This window comes from Mustela nivalis (genome assembly GCF_964662115.1).
Source record: "Mustela nivalis genome assembly, chromosome: X".
Taxonomy (NCBI): domain Eukaryota; kingdom Metazoa; phylum Chordata; class Mammalia; order Carnivora; family Mustelidae; genus Mustela; species Mustela nivalis.
In genome coordinates, this window is record NC_139040.1 from 50,569,795 (window position 1) to 50,591,697 (window position 21,903).

Genomic DNA, 21,903 nt, shown 5'->3' on the forward strand with positions numbered 1-21,903 from the left:
CAATTACAAGGAAAAGTTCAGAAGGAATTCAAACACCTGGAAGCTAAAGACCACCTTGCATAAGAATGCTTGGATCAACCAGGAGATCAAAGAAAAGAGAGAAAGCTCAAATACATAAAATTATTAATGAAAAGGGAAAGATCACAACTAACACCAAGGAAGTAGAAACAATCATCAGAAGTTATTATCAACAGTTATATGCCAATAAGCTAAGCAACCTAGATGAAATGGATGCATTCCTGGAAAACTATAAACTTCCAAAACAGAACCAGGAAGAAATTGACAACCTGAATAGACCAATATCTAGTAACGAGATTGAAATGGTGATCAAAAACATCCCAAAACCTGATGGATTCCCTGGGGAACTCTACCAAACTTTCAAAGAAGAAATAACACCTATTCTCCCGAAGCTGTTTCAAAAAAATTAAAGCAGAAGGAAAACTTCCTAACTCTTTTTATGAAGCCAGCATTACCCGGATCCCCAAATCAGACGAAGACCCTACCAAAAAGAGAATTTCAGACCAATATCACTGATGAATATGGATGCTAAGATTTTCAAAAAGATCCTAGCAAAAAGGATTGAACAGCACATTAAAAAGATTATCCACCATGACCAGGTGGGATTCATCCCTGGGCTACAAGGACGGTTCAACATTCACAAATTAATCAATGTGATACAACAAATTAATAAGAGAAGAGAGAAGAACCACATGGTCCTTTCAACTGATGCAGAAAAAAGCATTTGACAAAATCCATATCCATTCCTTATTAAAATGCTTCAAACTATAGGGATAGAGGGAACATTCCTGAACTTCATAAAATCTATCTATGAAAGACCCACAGCAAATATCATCCTCAATGAAAAAAAGCTTACATCCTTCCCATTCAGATCAGGAACATGACAAGGATGCCCACTCTCACCACTCTTGTTCAACATAGTATTAGAAGGCCTAGCAACAGCAACCAGACAACAAAGAGAGATAAAAGGTATCCAAATTGGTAATGAAGAAGTCAAACTCTCTCTATTTGCAGATGACATGAGACTTTATATGGAAAATCCAAAAGACTCCACCCCCAAAATACTAGAACTCATAGAGTGATTCAGCAACATGGCAGGATACAAAGTCAATGTACAGAAATCAGTGGCTTTCTTATACACTAATAATGAAAATACAGAAAGGGAAATTAGAGAATCGATGCCATTTACTATAGCGCCAAGAACCGTATGATACCTGGGAATAAACCTAACCAAAGAGGTAAAGGATCTGTACTCAAGGAACTACAGAGCACTCATGAAAGAAACTGAAGAAGACACAAAAAGATGGAAGACCATTCCATGCTCTTGGATCAGAAGAATAAACATTGGTAAAATGTCTATACTGCCTAGAGCAATCTATACTTTTAACGCTATTTCGATCAAAATTCCACTGGTATTCTTCAAAGAGGTGGAGCAAATAATCCTAAAATTTGTATGGAATCAGAAGAGACCCCGAATCACTCAGGAAATGTTGAAAAACAAAAATAAAATGGGGGGCATCACGTTACCTGATTTCAAGCTTTACTACAAAGCTGTGATTACCAAGACAGCATGGTACTGGCATAAAAACAGACACATAGACCAGTGGAACAGAGTAGAGAGCCCAGATATGGATCCTCACCTCTAGCGGTCCAATAATCTTCGACAAAACAGGAAAAAATATAAAGTGGAAAAAAGACAGTCTCTTCAATAAATGGTGCTGAGAAAACTGGACAGCTATATGTAGAAGAATGAAACTTAACCATTCTCTTAGACCGTACACAAAGATAAACTCAAAATGGATAAAAGAACTCAACGTGAGACAGGAATCCATCAGAATCCTAGAGGAGAACATAGGCAGTAACCTCTTCAATATCAGCCACAGCAACTTCTTTGAAGATATGTCTCCAAAGGCAAAAAAAAAAACAAAAGCGAAAATGAACTTTTGGGACTTCATCAAAATCAAAAGCTTCTGCACAGCAAAGCAAACAGTCAAGTAAACAAAGAGGCAACCCACGGAATGGGAGAAGATATTTGCAAATGACAGTACAGACAAAAAGTTGATATCCAGGATCTATAATGAACTCCTCAAACTCAACACACACAGAACAGACAATCATATGAAAAAATGGGCAGAAGATATGGACAGACACTTCTCCAATAAAGACATACAAATGGCTATCAGACACATGAAAAAATGTTCATCATCAGTAGCCATCAGGGAGATTCAAATTAAAACTACATTGAGAGGGCGCCTGGGTGGCTCAGTGGGTTAAGCTGCTGCCTTCGGCTCAGGTCATGATCTCAGGGTCCTGGGATCGAGTCCCGCATCGGGCTCTCTGCTCAGCAGGGAGCCTGCTTCCCTCTCTCTCTCTCTCTCTGCCTGCCTCTCCATCTGCTTGTGATTTCTCTCTGTCAAATAAATCTTTAAAAAAAAAAAAAAAAAAACTACATTGAGATATCACCTTACAACAGCTAGAATGGCCAAAATTACCAAGACAGGAAACAACATGTGTTGGAGGGGATGTGGAGAAAGGGGAACCCTCTTCCACTGTTGGTGGGAATGCAAGTTGGTGTAGCCTCTTTGGAGAACAGTATGGAGATTCCTCAAGAAATTAAAAATAGAACTTCCCTATGACCCTGCCATTGCACTACTGGGTATTTACCCCAAAGATACATATGTAGTGAAAAGAAGGGCCATCTGTACCCCAATGTTTATAGCAGCCATGGCCACGGTCGCCAAACTGTGGAAAGAACCAAGATGCCCTTCAACGGACGAATGGATAAGGAAAATGGGGTCCATATACACTATGGAGTATTATGCCTCCATCAGAAAGGACGAATACCCAACTTTTGTAGCAACATGGACGGGACTGGAAGAGATTATGCTGAGTGAAAGAAGTCAAGCAGAGAGAGTCAATTATCATATGGTTTCACTTATTTGTGGAGCATAACAAATAGCATGGAGGACATGGGGAGATAGAGAGGAGAAGGGAGTTGAGGGAAATTGGAAGGGGAGTTGAACCATGAGACTATGGACTCTGAAAAACAATCTGAGAGTTTTGAAGGGGTGGGGGTGGGAGGTCGGGGTACCAGGTGGTGGGTATTAGGGCACAGATTGCATGGAACACTGGGTGTGTTGTAACAATAATGAATACTGTTATGCTGAAAATAAAAAATAAAAAAAAATAAAAGTAGGTGAATATTTTAACATACTCTGTAGCTTCTTGTAAAGAGCAGATTATAGTTTTAAATTCACTGAGAAAGGAAATTATCCTTAGAATAATTCAGTTGGGGAAAATGGCATCATTTTAGAAACATAATCAGTGTTCTACAAAGGAAGTTCATCTGCAATTCTTTAAGGAAAACAAATTAAGAAAAATCAACCAAGTAATCTTCTATAATGTAATTGGAATTTAACAGCAATTCTGGCTAATCATACATCTGTAGTTAATTCACTTTAACAGATTATAAACCTATTTCTATGTATTTCATAAATTTCTGACATTTTAGACATTTATATCTACTCAGAATCCTTTGTATCCCAAAAACATCCTCTTAATCCTAGACATTAGGGGACTATCACACATGTATATGGTATTTCTCTTTCTTAATGACAAGTATTTCCCTGAAGATAAAATTCCTGCTGATTAAGTGGTGGAGGGGAGGGAGCATTTTAAAATATTCACTTCTTCTCTTTTAGAACATCTATTACTACATGATAGCATTTCCCACAAGATTATTTTTATTTCATTTGAAGATGGCAAAAATCTTTCTGCTGAATCCTTCGAGCATACCTCTAGTGATAGATGTCAGATCAGTGTTGTATGGAAGAACTTTTATTTGACAGGTAGATGACAGAAAGGAGCTTCTCTCCAGAATACAACTATAAAATCCTTCTATGAGATTAATATCATCTTCTGTTTCTGTGTATAAATACTTATTTATATTTGCTATAAAAAATCAGTTCATGTAATTAAATGGAATAGTGTGGAATCAAGACACTTAGAAAATGTACATATTTATTCAAATCAGGTAAGTTTGTTTTAAATGTCTTTTTATGAGTGAAATGTGAAATAGGTACATAATATAAATTTTCTATGATCTTTTCTCTTAATTTATAACATTTTTATAATCATCTTACCAAAAATATCTTGATTCACTCATGTGCATACACCATATACTCAAAACAAATAGCATCTTTAGAAGAGTGGATTTTATTAGTATTGAATACATGGTATGCAATATAATGAAAATATATTAAATATTTAGATTTATCCTATATATCTGGCTATGATTTATTCCATATTTGTACAAGCACAGCCTTATTCTTTCTGGCATTATCAAATAATTTCACATGTCCCCTAATATCACAAGAAGAGGGACAAACTTTTTTTATTTTTTTTTTTTAATAAAATCTACCATTCCAGATAATCTGCCCTATCTTCCTGGCCCTCTTTCCTAATATAACTCAAGAATTAGTAAGAAATAAATAGATATAATTCCATTATATATGTTATTACCTACAAAGATTATTCTCCATTTATTTGGCTTAGAACTACTTGAAGCAAATCATTTTTGATACATAGTAAAATGCTATTCATTGTATATGTAACACACATCTATTTAATGCATGAATAGAAATTTATATCCATTCCTACATCTGGGATTCTTGTGTTATAATGTACCTTAAGAACTAACCAAAGTTTCTCAATGTTTTTTATGCTGTGAGAAGGAAAAAAGTGAAACAATGGTGAGATGTCAAGGAGGGACTGTTTGTTTTCAGATTTATTTCCCTCTTTAGCTTTCTTTTTTTTAAATTTAATTTAATTTTTTTTCAATGTTCCTAAATTCATTGTTTATGCACCACACCTAGTGCTCCAATGTAATACGTGCCCCTCCACAATACCCACCATCAGGCTCACCCAACCCCCTACCCGCCTCCCCTCCAAAACCCTCAGTTTGTTTCTCAGAGTCCACAGTCTCTCATGGTTTGTCTTCCCCTCTGATTTCTTATAGGCCTTCACCTCAGTGTCTATTCAGTTTTCTCTTCGTAACAGACAGGTCTTTCCCTTGAATAAGGTGGTTCATTATAGCCTTGAAATTGCCATATACTATCACTTTTATGTTTCTCTGTTTCTTCTCATGAGAATTAAAATCTCAAAAAAAAAAATACTATGAAATGGCTTGATCAAAACAGTAAGATGACCGTCATCTGAACTTTTTTTCCAACTTTAGGTTAATAGACTAAATATCTAGTATAAGTATCTAGTATTAGTAACAACAGTATTTAACAAAAAAAGGGTTGTGGGAGGCCGCAATAAGGCTTCATACAAGGACCAAACCAGGCCCTGACTTGTGCCTCCATTAAAGTCTGAATAACCTAACAAAAGGTTTAGGATGGGAAAAGTTGAGTAGCACTGAGAAAGGGTCTGTGCTATGTGTTGTGCACTCACGTACGTGACTTCCCACATGCTTGCTAAACAAATGAAAACAATTTGGATGGGGTCATAAGTTCGTGGCTAATCCTTGCTGCCCTAGTACAGCCCATAAATTACTTTCTGGTTTGCTGTATCAATACAGAACAACTGTACTGGCATCTGCCATTTGGCATCATGAGGTCTGCTTATAGTTAATTGTGAAACTTACTATGGGAACTCATGGTTGTTTAACTAGACACAGATGTATTGCTTCTCCTATTATCACTATATGGCCTTAATGCTTTGAATACACTTAGCACTGTTGGACATCCTCCTCAGTGCTCTTCGTGCCCCCATCTCTCTGCTTCTTGAGTTCTTTTCTTCAGCCTCTTACCCTCACGTTCCTGGTCAATTTGTCGCGCCGGCCGTGACAAAGGGTATTGATAGTTTTGACTAGAATAGGCAAACCATATTAAAAAAAAAAAAAAAAAAAGGTTCCCAGCTATTTACCTCATTATATTTAGCTCTTCCAGTAGTTTTTAGAGAGACATTAAATAAGTACAAGGGAACTGAAGTATAATATTGCATCTACTTTATGAAAGGCAATTTTTAAAAATTTACAAACTAGGGTAAAATCTAATCAGAGAAGTTTATACTACCACATATTTTGCATAGTCTTTGAGATTTTACTGTACTAAAATTAAAAAATATATATATTTATCAGTTTTAATGAGATATAATTCATTTACCACAACATTCATCCTTTTAAAGGATCCTTTTAAACTCATACTTTTTTTGGCTTATGTACTATTGCCTATTTAGAGTGACCCCTCTCACAGATGAAATTATGATTATAAATTAGCATTATAAAATGTTATCTTACCTTACAAAGGAAGTTGATTTTAAAACCCAAAGACTGGGCATTTCTTGAGCCTGAGTTCATGTAATTTCCAACCAAAAGAACTAACTCTAAAAGTCTGTTAAAGCTTTCACTTTTCTTCAGCTCTTCACAGGCAAGAGTTACTGCTATGATGCTTGGTTTGATGTTGTTTACATGCTCTTCAAACGTGAGCTTGAAAAGAATGTTTTCGAGACGAGGTTGCAACATTTTCACTGAGCTCATCTGTAAGATAAGAAATGCTCTGTAAGAATATATATATATAAAGCCTGTTATTTTATTTTCCAGTAGTCATAATTTTATAGACAGGACTATAAATTTTCTGCATAAAATGAATTCCTTCTGGGTTTTAAAACTTACTGTTTTAATTTGTTTTAGACATTCCAAAGGAATATTTTTATCTAAGTTTAAAAATAGATAGCTGCTCAGTTTTAAGCAAATCATCCCTTATAACAATAAGAAAATATTACTGAAGCTAAATGGTTGCTCTTTGTTAACTGCATACTCATTAGTCATCAGTAGCATTTAAACTACCAGTTGTCTCTGAGGTGAACTATGAAAATTTACAAACATGAAATTGAGATGAGTGAGCAGTTAGGCCACAGATAAAAGATGTAGATGATGACAGACAATGTAAGTGGAACCACATTTCCTAAGAAATTACTATTACTATGCTATTTGAAATCAGAGGACTAGCTCTGAGTGAACACTTAATTTTTAAACCTAGATTTCTAGTCATCAAATATATTAAATATTTATATATGCTCTAAAGAATTTCTTCTACATGGACATAATGTTGATGTTAAATAATTAGGTTATGTATAAGTATATTATTTAAGAATTCTATACTGGTTTCCTTTAAAACAGTTCAACTTAGGTTTTTCTTACTTGTTTCATAGTATTGGTGAACATTCTCTGCTTCCTTTGGTATAGCTCCTATGGTAATAATTTCTTTTAGCCATTAGTTTCCTCTAACTCCAAGTCATTTAACTAGCTTTCGTTCATCAAATGAATTTTGGGACAGAGTTGGGGGTGGGAGTAGACACATATGAACATATACAAGTACACACAATGAAAATAAATACTTTTTTTTTTCTCTTCAGGCTTGAACCAAGGACCTTGAGATCAAAACCTCAGCTGAGATTGAACAGGACACTTAACTGACTAAGCCACTCTGGCAACCCCCAAAAAATTATTAGTCGTCCTAATTATATTTATTTTTTGCACATATAGTTTAGTTTCTTGAAATATAAACATGAAAAGAACTTGACAACATAAACAGAAGTCCTTAAGCCACAAAGTGCCCTTTAAAAGAAGAGACTACAGAGGAGGTGAAGTTATATTCATCTCTTAACAGGAGCCACAAATTAGTATGCATTAGTCATACTAATAATTTGCTGCAATCAAAAGTGTGAATTTTTACAATCAGACTAGTTACACAGATAAGAGTTGGATCTCCATTACAGGATCTAGGTGTGTAAGATAATGTATTGAATAACTAAGTTTAGAAATAACAGGAAGCACTGAGCAACATCCCCAGCCACAGATACAATGATTAAAATGCTCATGTCTCATGAAGGCACTTGACTGTACTTAAGTGATAAAACTAAATAAAAAACAAACTCGACTGAAATATATGTTTTTTTAGTTGTGCTCCCTGGAAGCATTTTAGTTGACTGACATTCTTTGTTTTTTAATTCATTCTTTGAAGTACTGTGGGGTGCTTACCATGGTGTTATATTATGTGTAAGGACCTATTTAGCAAGAGGCTTTCATTGAAGTTAAACAAAAACCTTGTTGTTTAACCCTTAAACTGTCCTTGCTCCCCTTCCCCCAGGGGAGTCACTTAAAAACAAGTCCTGGAAACCAGTTCCAGGTAACAAAACCCAGATATAAGGGTTGGTCAGGCCAGCTGGAGACACCTGATCAGTGGGGGGTTGCATACTGTCTCCCTAGCTACCAAGGAGTAGCTCCTTGGAGTAGCTCCTGCCCTTTGGGAGCCTTTTTGGCGCCAATCCTAATCAAGATGTACTATGTCTATGTACATTAGTACTATGTATTAGTACTATGTAGTAGTGTTAGTACTATGTACTAATGTCTACTAGGATAAACTGTAATTCAATTGGTCACTTAGCATCACTGTGGAGTTTCCTGTTTGTGTGTTACAATCTCATTGGTCACCTGTGCGTGGCCAGGGCAGACCGCATGGCCGATGCCCTTAAAAGCTAGTCTGTGAAAAAGAGAAGGGAAGCCCTCTCTTGTAAGAGGTGCGTCCCCAAACGTTTGGTTAGATTCTTGATGCTTGGCATGAAATAAAGCTTTGTTTGACCTTCACTTTGTAACAGTCTCACTCCTTTAATCACGGACCCGTTATTGGGGCATAACACTATCTTCTCACTGCCACACATTAGGACTTTGTCATCACCTGGATGAAAAATAAATGCTTATTCTACCCTGAAATCTTAAAATCCCCCTCTATGACAGTCTCCAGGTCTTCCAACCTTGCATACTCTATCCATGACATCCATTCTTCAAAGTCACATGGGATTTTATTTTATTTCTTATTTAAATTTTGTTAGTTAAGATACAGTGCAATATTGGTTTCTGGAGTAGAATTCAGTGATTCATCACTTACATACAACACCCAGTGCTCATCACGACTACCCTCTTTAACAGAATTTTAACTATTAACTTTATTTATATCATTTAACTTACTGCTCTTGAAATCTCCAAGTACAGTGTTTCATTTCGTGATCATGATCACAGTCTTTAAGCCCTGTCATTTTCAGTACACCTGCTTTTCTGAAGACACATTAAAGAAGGGTAGATTTAAGTTAGATAGCAGACAGAACCGCCTATACAAACTGTGAAATCCAGACTCAATGACTGAGCAAAACTCTGCCTGGAAGTATGGAAAAATAGCAAGAACTGTGATTTTCTATTAACTGATTTTCTTATTGTCTTTTAGACAATAACCTCCTCAAGGGAAGGATCTCTCCTGCTTATCACTGTACTTTCTGCAGTACACCTTATACCTGCACTGAACAAAATAATCAATACAAGTTCACCTACTATATGGAGCCAATGGCAAATGTTTGTATAAAAGATGTAAAGGAGATGGGGCACCTGGGTGGCTCAGTGGGTTAAAGCCTCTGCCTTCGGCTCAGGTCATGATCTCAGAGTCCTGGGACCGAGCCCCACATCAGGCTCTCTGCACAGCGGGGAGCCTGCTTCCTCCTCTCTCTCTGCCTGCCTCTCTGCCTACTTGTGATCTCTGTCTGTCAAATAAATAAATAAAATCTTTAAAAAAATATGTAAAGGGGAGATAAGAGCCATAGTTAATCTGTAAAATGAGACTTTGGAAAAATACATTGTTTGTTAAGAGTGGGTTACATAAGTACAGCCATCTTAACTTGGGTAGCCATCTCAGGCCCAAGGGCTGAACTTTCCCCTACTTTACTTTAGTTCCAGGGACCCCCCTGACCCTGCTTTAGTTCCAGAGATCCCCACCCTGCTTTAATCAGGAATACCTAACCCTGTACACTCTTCCAGGAAAAACTGCTATACCTCACGCTGTAAACACCTCTAAGAAAGTAACTAACCCTGTAACCAGGCCGGCAACAGCTAATCAGCCTACTGCAGAAAAGTCTGAAAATTCTCCTCCTCCCCCTGCGCCCAAGCCTCTTGTCATGACCCATAAAAACCCCTGCCTTAACTAGCCTCGGGGTCCAAGTCCCTACTCTGCTGTGTCAGGTATACTTGGGCCCAAGCCTAAGCTTGTCAAATAAACCCCGCTGTGTGACTTGCATTATCGAGAGCGTTCTCTGTCTAATAGAGGGGTGGTCGTGTTGAATAACGTACAGAATTGTCAAATCACAGTGTGGTGCACATGAAACTAATATGTATGTTAACTATAATTCAATGAAAAATTTTAATAGAGAATACTTTCCCCAAAGATAGTGGTAACACAGAAGTTATGCATCAACAAACATCTACCAATCTTTAGTCTGAAACAAAACACAGTAACAAAGTCTGCCCCCAAATGCACTGTAAACTCAAGAGAATCATGGTAAGAATTTGAAAGAATTTCAAAAATCCTGAGAACAACTTTTTGAAGCCAAGAAAAGCCATCAAAATGACTACTGTGCTATGTTATTGTATTAGGAATTAATGATAAACATGGGAAAAGGAGTTAATTCCTGGTTTTTAAAATTTAATGAAAAGCAATTGATAGCAAAATTGATTCAAGTTCATAGGCCTAATCTGAATGTTGCTTTTAGGTGTATTTTATTTTATTGTAAAAGCTGATATAAATAAGCAATCTTGCTACAAAATTAAGTATTATAAGTTAATGAAATGAACAAAAATATGAACACATGGATTTGAGAATGAGTTACAGTGGTTTTCTTTTATGCGATCTCAAAATTATCAAATTGGTTTTTTCACCAGATAAATACACATCTAGATATAAGAGCTAGCATTCATATTTAAGAATGAAAACAGAAAAAACCAAGACATTACATATCAAAACACTGAACATTCTGAATGAAATCATGTGAAAAAAAATGTGATTTTCCCAATGAATATGCAAACCTGAATAATCATTTAATGTTAATGGAACAGAAGAGCTATAATTTTCCATCTAAACTAATTGCCTTTGATGATATGTGGGAGAGAAAAAATGCTTTTAGAATTTTCCTTTTCACCTGGTTACGCTATCTTGAATAGAGCTCATTAGCTCTTACTAGGCTTAAAAGAAATTAAAAAGCACACCGACTTTATAGTTGTACTTCCAACAACAAGCGTAAATCCACTCCTTGTGCCTTCATGTATTTGTGTAAAAAAGAAAAAAATTAAATGGGCTATCAACAATAATATATCATCTGTACTTTTCATTATAAATGTTTTTATGCACAAGGCTATCTCAAACATTTTTGTTAGATTATAGCCGCAGAATGTTTTTAATTAAAATATGGGGAATTTTGAACTTAGAAAAACAAAGTACTGATTACTAAAAGAACTAATTGTTGCCTTCTTTTTCTCAGAAGATGTGTTAGTTTAATAGATACACACACTATGGGTCTCCATCCTCAGTGCAAGACAAGTGGGATTTTCCATAGCTCTGAGGCTTGAGAACAGCTGAGATGCAAACACTTTCTGAAGAGTCTAAAAGCTCCTCTTGGGGTTCTAACTGGCAAAGCTTTCAAAGATCTGTGCTTCCCACCCCCCACCCCCCAGTAAAAGTAGAGCACATAATTACAATGATGTACCAAATCCAGTTCTGTGGGGAGCGGGTTGGAGGACAAGTTGGTGGGATGCTATGCAGACAATCTACCAACCTCCCCACCACCACTACCACCAAAGAAAAGGAATACTGATCATAAAAGGTGTGACAACAAACATATCGCTCTTACCAGGTAGTCTGCCTCTAAACAGAGGAGAAGGTCCCTGGGCTTTATTACTCATTTCTTTTTTTTTTTTTTCTTTTTTGCCCTTTTTGTTTCTTTTCAACGAATTACATGTGAATATAAGCAAGCCCAATGATGTTACTGCTAAAAGGAACCAAAAAGTTTAGAGAAAGCTTAGCAGCCCAGTCACTATCTCAGGTAAGTTTATTTCTTTCAAAAAGTCACAGCCAGATTATTTCCCAAGTTTTGCCAATTTTAATTGTTTTTTGTTTGATGATGAAAATTTTAATGAATCTTGCAGGAATAATCTCACTTCTGGCATATGCCTATTACTAACTGATGAGATTTGTTTTTATCATTCAAGAAGTTACATAATAGAAACTATGCAGGGCCCTGGCAGAGGTTATAGGAATAAAATTAAGAAAGAGTATTGTTAGAGAAGGCACATAAAGAAAAATTTTCAATAAGGAAGCTAAATTCTTCAATATTATCAAGTGCCACATGGATAGAGAATTAGGACGAAAATGAACCCACTTGATTTTGGATTCAAGTTATACATTCATCAAATATATATTAAGCATATACCATGTGAATAAAATCAGCATGATGCATGCTCTTGAAGAAGTTGCAATCTAGGGGGGTTTATAGACATTCAATAAACAAACTCACAAATGAATATTTAACTAAGAACCATGATAATTTCTAGAAAGGAAAAGGGGGAGAAAAGGTGATCTGTGGAATTTTAATAGAGAGCCTTAATTTTGATTGAGAGGCAAATGAAGGTATCACTGGGAAAATGAACTTTAAGATAAAAGTGGAAGAATAAACAGGAAAGAGGCAGGCAGCAAATGAGAGTAAGCAACAGCAGCATGTGTAATGGGCCAGAGGCAGGAAAGAGCCTGGTAAACTCAAAACACTGAAAAATAAAACACAATGTGGTTGAAGTATAATGACCAAGAAGCCAAGCCACAGGAGACAGAAGTGGGAGAGGTGGTAAATTCTGGTAAGGAGTTTATACTGCAGCCTTAGTGCCATACGACAGCACTGATTCTTTAAGCAGATAAACAATATGTCACAAGACAAATGAACTCTAGAAGTGCCACATTTGTGCTGAGACTGACTTGGAGAAAGGCTTTTGCACGAGTGGGGAAAACAAACTAGAAGTATGTTATAATTGTTTAAGAAAATGATGATGTTGGCTTGGGCTAAGGCTTAGATGAAGAGTAGAACTTGATGTATATTTTAAATGCAATTAGGAGATAGTTAATGAACTCTCTCAGATAATTTTCAAAGCATTGTTTCAGACAGCATTCTGATTATTGGCTGAATAGTGGATGAGAAGTAAAGGAGACGAATCTTTGAAAAAACAGGTGCTAGGAAATAGAGAGCAACAGCAATCAGGAACCTTATAAATCAATAAATGATTTATATTCAACCATCTATGCATCTATCAATTTATTCAGTTTTAGGCAGTGAGTGACTTAACCTTATTTTTTTTTTCCTGAAAAGAAAGTCCAAGTGCAGAATGACAAAGAAGAGGCAATAAAATAACAGAAGTATAAAATAAGCAAGAGATAATAATACCCAGGTGTACCTGAGTGGCTCAGTCACTTAGTGTTGGACTCTTGGTTTCTGTCCAGGTCATGTCATGATCTCAGAGTCCTAAGACTGAGCTGCATACCTGGCTCCTCGCTCAGTAGGGATTCTGCTTGAGACTGTCTCTCACCCTTTGCCCCTCCCCCTGCACATTCTCTGTCATAAATAAATGAAATCTTTTATGCCCAAAACAGAGATAAGTAAATTATCATGTAGCAGAGCATCTCTCACAAAAACACACACACACAATGGAACATTCTAGCTGTTAAAAACACTCTTCATCTCGTAAAAGAAAACAAAAACATTAATTTGAAAAGACAAATATCCTCCCCTATGTTCACTGCAGCATTATTTATAATATCCAGGATATGGAAGCAACCTAAATGTCTATCAATAAGTGAATAAAGGTTTGATATAGTGTGTGTGTTTGTGTGTGTCTGTGTAATATAACATTATTCTGAAATCCTGTCATTTGCAACATGGATGGACCTTAAGTGTATTACATGAAGTGAAATACGTAAAAAAAAAAAAAAAAAAACCCATATGATTTCACTTATATTTGGATTGTAAAAAAAAAAAATGACAAACAAAACAATGACAGACTCATACATATGGAGAATAAACTAGTAGTTGCCAAATGGGAGGAGAATAAAGGGATGCATGAAACAGCTGAAGGGGATTAAGAGGTACAATCTTTCAGTTCTAAAATACATAGGACACAGGGATGTAAGGAATACCATAGGGAATATAGTCAATGATATTGTAATAACTTTTTAAAGTGACAGATGGTAATTAGACTTATTGTGGTGTCTATTTTGTAAAGTATATAAATATCAAATCACTAATACACTAAAGCTAATATACTACCGTATGTCAATTATTCTTTAATAAAAATGAATTTTTTGAAATAAAAAAGTGAATAAAGACACCATCTATGAACTCAGACAACTAATTCCACATCTACTACTTACTATGAACCTTGGGACAAGGTCCCTAGCCCTCCTTAGACAGGGTTTCCTCATTCATATATGGAGCTAAGAAAAGTGCTACCCTCATAGGGTAATGAAGAATACATAAGACAGTGCATGTAAAAATGCTTAACGTGGTATCAGAAACAGTAACTCTTTAATACATTGTTTCTATAAATAATAATAGCAACAACAATATTAGTTATAGTAATAAGGTGTTCCTTTTTCTGAGATTTGACAGAGAACAGATTAATAAAAGATATGTCTAGAGATAGCCTTGCAGGCAGAAGAGATATTGGAGGTCCTAAAAGCCTAAGTGCTTTCCTTTTTCTTTGGTAAGAGATTACACTGTTGATATTAATTGAAAAGAATGGGGAGAGGAGGGTTAGAAAACGTGAGGAGAGCAGGTAAGATACGGTATAGCTGCTATGTAAAATAAAAGGCCACTGAATAGGAACAAGTAAAATAACTGCTGAAATGGCAATGAGAGTCCTGCTGAGCTAAAAGTTAAAATGTCATAAAGAAACCAATTCACTCAGTTCACCAAGGAGAACAGGGAGATAATAAGGCCACAGAGTTAGTAGCACAATGAGAATACTAAGGAGCTCGGGTTTTATTCTGTAAATTCCAGGAGACACTGAAGGTTTTCGATACACACATCACATGCTGGATATAGATTTTAAGTAGACTACACTAATTGTATTGATGGGGGAATTAGCAGAAACAAGACAACTAGTTTGGAACCTCTCTCATTACTGAAGATGATTCCACACATTTGTGAAATTTTCCTAGATGTAGGCTGTTGATATATTTTGAGGATTAAAAAGTCCTTGAGTATATTCACACCAAAGTTAATATAATTTTAGCACTGATCTGGAGAAATATGTTTTAACATAATTTTTACTTTTATAAATCTAAAATATGCTTTTTTTAACTTTTTATTTTTTAGAAGATCTTATTTATTTATTTCTCAGTGAGAGAGATAGAGAGCAAGGAAGCACAAGCAGGGTAGCAGCAGACAGTAGGAAAAGCAGGCTTCCCACTGAGCAAGGAGCCTGATGTGGGACTTGATCCCAGGACCCTGAGATCATGACCAGAACTGAAGGCAGACAATTAACTAACTGAGCCACACAGGTGTCCCTAAAATATGCTATTTTTAATCTCAGGCTCAGAGTTGGGTCTAATAATCATCCTATAATTCAATTCAATAAACATTTATTATCTATTATATATAAGATATTATTCTAAGCATCCCAATACATTTTCTCTATAAATAATAATGGCAACAATAATAGCAGGTACTTAAAAGACTAGGGCCTATCATTATTTCAAAAATATTATCCTAGATATGAGATTATCTAAATTTTATTTGGCAAATCCTGATGGATACTACCTTGGGTGATTTACATTGCACAAATTACTTTGTAATGTCCTTGATTTTTTTCCTTACAGACATGTAACTAAGGATGGGGAGAGTTAAATAAGAGGGACAGATAAATTCATATTTATAGACCCAGAATAATTTATCAGTATGTGCATAAACAAGAAATCTTTTCCATTTTCTATTTTGCTTTTAGTTCAGAAGGTATATTGCTTTTTATGTCCCCAGAATTCATCTTCTCAGTGTGGCACCAAGGATAACCCTCTTGAAGAACTTTCTTGGCAAACTAATACATCTTCCAAGATAAAAAGCATTCAGGAAAAAAAAAATGACTTCAGAGAAACTGTGTAGTGTACCTACTGTAAAACTCATAACCATCATGAATCAGCTGAATTCTCAGATAGTATATAGCCTTGCTTCAATTATGGTATGAATTCAAGCAGCTTAAGTTTCAAATGAGGACTTTGGCCTAGAAAATTTTATTATTTAATATTGCACTAAAGCACCACTATTAATAAATAATATCTATTCAGTTCAACTAACTAGATAGAGTAATTTGCTTAATTCAAAACGAAGAAAAAAGATCTTCCTCAGGTATCTTTACATTAGCTCTACCTCATCCCCAAAATACATTCCTGATTTTCTTTTCAAGGATTTGACAGAACCTTCCTATACTACTATACATAATGCCATATCTGAGAATTAATAAGCTCTGACTATGGGCAAGCAGTTATTGCACATGTTCAAAAGTTATGTTCTCTGTCCCATCTACCACATTTTGACTTGAAATGGGATTTTTAAATTGCAAAGTACCAAATCAGATAAATTAAAATATATTACAATTAAAAAGGGAATAAAATATTTGAAACAAAGTATTCGACTACTAGTTCCGATATAATTTTGAATCTTACTATTCAGATATGACATTGGTAGGGAGCCAGGATAAAGTTAGCAGCCATAGTATAGCTGCTCATTCATACACTGAACAAACTTGTACTGAATACCTAAGTTAAAAATAGTATTTTTTTTCTCCTAGAGATTAAATAAATCACCATCCTGTCTTTCCCATGTTTTGCCCATTACTTCAATAGCATGTTTGAGGACTGCTTAAAACATATCACTATATTCTCTAATATATAATTGATCTCTAGTCATCTTTTGTACCTCTTAAAATGAAGAGGGGATGAACAAACACAACTCATTCAATAATGATTTAATCATACTAAAGTATGATATGCATTTATGAGATTTTCTTCCCAACTGTAACAGTGTATTTAAAGTTTTCAATTAATTAATGACACTCAAAAGGAAATCTAAAAATTCTTGTGCTTTCTGATACATATATATAGTAATTTTTTTTTATAAACATATATTTTTATCCCCAGGGGGACAGGTCTGTGAATCACCAGGTTTACACACTTCACAGCACTCACCAAAGCACATACCCTCCCCAATGTCCATAATCCCACCCCCTTCTCCCAAACCCCCTCCCCCCAGCAACCCTCAGTTTGTTTTGTGAGATTAAGAGTCACTTATGGTTTGTCTCCCTCCCAATTTTTAAACTATTGCTATTTATCTAGTTTCTACTCTTTTATTTAGCCTAAATTGGGGAGGGGGAAATTCTAACACCAAGACCTAAATAAAAGAAAAATAGACAATACAATAATATATACTACTTTTCATATATTAATAGAATTAAATATTGGCACTAGTATGGAGGAGATGCCATGAGATATCTTGAGGTACTCTGTGGAATAAAAACTTAATTTCTTTATATTTTCAAAACCATGACAGATAATAATAAAGTTTTTTTCCTGACAATGTTAAATATAACATTATGCAGCTATGCAGTTTGAAAAAAATGAACAACTGAAATGTCCTTTTCACTGTTTCTGATAATTACTACATCACAACACAGTCTGTGGGCCCTTATGCTAGATACATACCACAACTCCAAATTGCTCGGGCTCACAGAGGTCATGATATTCATTCCTCAGCTGTGCTAATTCACTGAGTACTTTCTGCTCTGGAAGATGTTTTACAAGGTTCTAAAAAGAAATAAAAGTATGAAAGTTTAATATTTTATTATTAGGACTGTTAAGCCTACATTAACAACTCTAAAAGTGATTACCTAGGATAGTAAGTTTCTGATTACGATCTTGTTATAGAACCAGTGAATACACACCTTCTGTCCCAAATAAATAACCAAAAAATGAACTACAATTTAATTTGATTAAATATACAAATGCATTTGCTTTCCATGTACTGCAGTACATAAATGATAATAAAAAGACCATATGGAAGTAAATGACATGGTAAAACTGACTAAATTTCTAGGCCTTAAACCCATATCACATTTTTTTTTTAAAGATTTTATTTATTTATCAGAGAGAGAGAGGGGGAGAGAGCGAGCACAGGCAGACAGAATGGCAGGCAGAGGCAGAGGGAGAAGCAGGCTCCCCGCTGAGCAAGGAGCCCGATGTGGGACTCGATCCCAGGACGCTGGGATCATGACCTGAGCCGAAGGCAGCTGCTTAACCAACTGAGCCACCCAGGCGTCCCAACCCATATCACATTTTTAAGCTTTATTTTCTATCAGAAAGTCAATTCATTTGGAAAACATAAAATTACTACGTAAAATTAAATCATGTGTAATAACAATAATAAAAGTCTACTCTATTCTTCATAATGGGCAAAGTTTGGAGTAATCATTAATCTTATGAACCATACCAAGCCTGTAAAATATCTTCTATTATTTACAAAGTACTTAAATACACAATCTAGCAAAAGCAGTGAAATCTGAATGTTCAAGTCTGATGCTGAAGAGAATCAAAATTGATAAATTCTTCTCAACCTAGTTTATCTTGGGACTATGATACAGTTCTAATTATCATTACATTAGCAAGCAACCAACATTTTGGGGACATGTATGGGATTTCAAAAAATATATCAAAGGAAGAAAAGCAGGAAAAGAGATTTAAGAAAGTAGGGCTGACACAAAATGGCAGAAAAGTACATTCCAGGGATTGGTTCCACCACAAAAGCAATCACTGAGCTAGAAAGAGTAATTTAAATAAACTACTTCAAAATACTAAAAACTACTTGGATACTCACAACAAGGGAAGTGTTTGTTAAAGGGAAACACTGCTGTTCTGTGGTAAGAGAACAACATGCACAAACAGGTATCAAACTGCACTCCTCAACAACACTATGAAGATTCTGTCTGTGTCCTTGAGGTGCTGGCTAATGCCACGGTGGGCAGTGGGACTCATGTTATCTGAAATTTAAGGATGTGCATTTTGGTTGGTTTGACAGTTCCCTGAAGGGCCAGTGCAGGTGCATGCCTTGGTTTCAACTCTCTTAGGTTGCAGTAGCTTCCCCAGATGGCATCTATCAAAAGACTTCAAAATAGGAACACCTCCCCTACTTTTTGGAGCCAGCCATTTAAGGAAATTTTGTCAGATTACTGGCTGACAGCAGAGATAATAAAACCATAAACCCAGTAACCACATACAAGGAATATACAGCTTGCAACAATTGTTTGGAAAAATTACAAATAGCTACAGCTCTCAACAAACAAAACTCAGCAGTCTGTGAGTTGTAGAAAAATCCAAATTCCAGTTATAAAATACTCAAATGTCTAGTTCTAAACAAAAAGAAAAAATTATAAGGCCTGCAAAAAGCAAAACAAAACAACAACAAGAAAAACACACAAAACAAACAAAAAAATTAGGAAGGCATAAGTTACACATGAAGAAAAAGAAGAATATGACAGAAACTGTCTCTGAAGAAACTCAATTCTGGAATTAGTAGTCAAAAACACTAAATCAACTCTCTTATGTATGTTCAATGAGCTAAAGGAAACTATGAACAAATAAATACATCAACTCTGAGCAGGACCTAAAAGAAGTCCACACTGAGACATATTGAATCAAACTGCCAAGAAAGGAAGTAATTTTAAAACAGCAAGAGGGAAGTGAATTCTAACATTTAAGGGATCCACAATAAGATTAACATCTGATTTATACTTGAGTCAAATAAATAAATAAAATCTTAAAAAAAAAAAGAAATATGAAAACTGATATAACAACATGTATCTATAACGAAATAAAATTAAGAACATCCATTATTTTGCCTCATTAATATAATATTCTTATAAAATGAAAAGTAAATACCCCTTTATTATTTCCATTCTTCCAGAATTTTCAATGCATGTAAATTACTCAATTGTTTTTTAAAAATTTTTCTGATAATGGGATTTTTGGTAAAGTATGTTATTGTGAAAAGCAAAGAATCAGTTTGGGCACTTTCAAAATTTTTAGTACAAGGCAACTAAGGTAGAAAGATTAAGAACACTATTAAAATTATCAGAAGTATCAATTCTGCATATTTCAAACTTTTCTTTATTTTTTCTTTTTAAAGATTTTATTTATTTGACAGAGAAAGAAATCACAAGTAGGCAGAGAGGCAGGCAGAGAGAGGGGGGGAAGCAGGCTCTCTGCTGAGCAGAGAGCCCGATGTGGGACTCGATCGCAGGACCCTGAGATCATGACCTGAGCTGAAGGTAGAGGTTTAACCCACTGAGCCACCCAGGAGCCCCTCAATCTTTTTATCTCAATTTTAACCATGAAAAGAAGTACAACAGAATGAACCTGGCTTAAAATAAAATTTCAGCTCAGTATGTGAAACACTGTTATTTTGTTTCTCTTCTAGCTGTATGTAACCTGTTAACTCCTCTTCGCAATGCAGGCTCCACAGTAGGTGACATACCTTCTCTTTTTCTGTTCAGCTATGTGAAATATTTAACACATTCAGCAGACTTAGATGTATTCTGATTCTGGATACCATTTTATGGCTGTGTTACAAACTTATATAAAAGTCAGTGCTTAGTATGTTCTATTTATAAGTAAGATTTGGAATAAAACTCTCTCATGTGTAACAAATGCAGACTACTATTATACTATTTATTGTATAATAAATCAGCTTCCATTAGAATCCCATGTTGCAACTGGCCATCACAGTCTATCCCTAAAGACACTTGATTTTTTTACATATATACTAAACTTTATACACAAAGATGTATTATAAGATTGAACATTAATACGTTTTGATGCCCATAAATTCCTGTATAGAAGAGGCAGGAGGATATGACGACAGACGAGAGACAAACCAGTACTCATTTGCCTCCACTCTCTTTCACTTACTCATCAAAAGCATATCAAGAGAGAAAATGAACAGTATATATATATATATATATATATATATATATATATATATATACAGGTTCAAAGCATGGTTTGAGACTCAAGTGGACAGTCCTAGGAATCACCTGTAAGTCCATTTGTATGGTAGACTAAGGGGTTTCCTGGGAGAGAAAATTCCTGCCTAACTGTACTGTATCATGCAATAAGAAATCCAACTTGTATTTTTTTTTAAAGATTTTATTTATTTATTTGACAGACAGAGATGACAAGTAGGCAGAGAGGCAGGCAGAGAGAGAGAGGAGGAGGCAGGCTCCCTGCCAAGCAGAGAGCCCGATGTGGGGCTTGATCCCAGGACCCTGGGATCATGACCTGAGCCGAAGGCAGAGGCTTTAACCCACTGAGCCACCCAGGTGCCCCTCCAACCTTTATTTTAAAATCAGGAAGAAAGCCTGCATTTTAAAAAGGACTGGAGAAGTGAACTGGGGAAAACTGGTGGGGGAAACAAACCATGAGATATTGTGGACTCTGAGAAACAAACGGAAGATTTCAGAGGGGAGACGGTGTGGGGATGGTTAAGCCTGGTGGCAGGTATTAAGGCAGGCACATATTGCATGGAGCACTGGGTATTGTACATGAACAATGAATCTTGCCACACTGCATCTAAAACTAATGATGTATTGTATGGTAACTACCATAACACAATTAAAAAGAGAAAAAAAGGATTGGAGTGATTCTGAGTGCAGCTGTTGTATTTCTTGGTTTTATCACCAGGCCCAGTTTGCCTACACTCAACATAGTTAAATGTCTACTGTGGTAAGAGAGCTGTGTGATGAGCACTATATTGGTACACCTCCAGTCAATTTTACTTAAAAAAGAGAGAAAGGAAGAAACACATGTTTCTGTATTTTGAACACAACACCCCATACCCTTGGCACCTAGAGGTCTTCAGTATACAGTAGCTGTGGCCCATGGGAAAACTCCTCCCTTCTCCCAAATTACAGTCATCCTTAGC

The 21,903-nt window shown here is 35.6% G+C and overlaps 1 protein-coding gene and 1 long non-coding RNA gene across 2 annotated transcripts in view; one reads left to right on the forward strand and one right to left on the reverse strand.

The window, feature by feature from the left end:
* Nucleotides 1-21,903, forward strand: part of LOC309855567 — a 1,258,688-nt gene that overhangs the window by 809,062 nt on the left and 427,723 nt on the right. The window lies entirely within an intron of this gene.
* DIAPH2 (diaphanous related formin 2) overlaps nt 1-21,903 on the reverse strand; it is a 919,476-nt gene that overhangs the window by 440,838 nt on the left and 456,735 nt on the right. Inside the window, exons 21-22 of the mRNA XM_082715955.1 lie at nt 17,634-17,735; nt 6,320-6,559 (exon numbers count right to left, since the gene is read on the reverse strand). Coding sequence (XP_082572081.1) covers nt 6,320-6,559; nt 17,634-17,735 — 342 coding nt within the window. The remainder of the gene's footprint in view (nt 1-6,319; nt 6,560-17,633; nt 17,736-21,903) is intronic.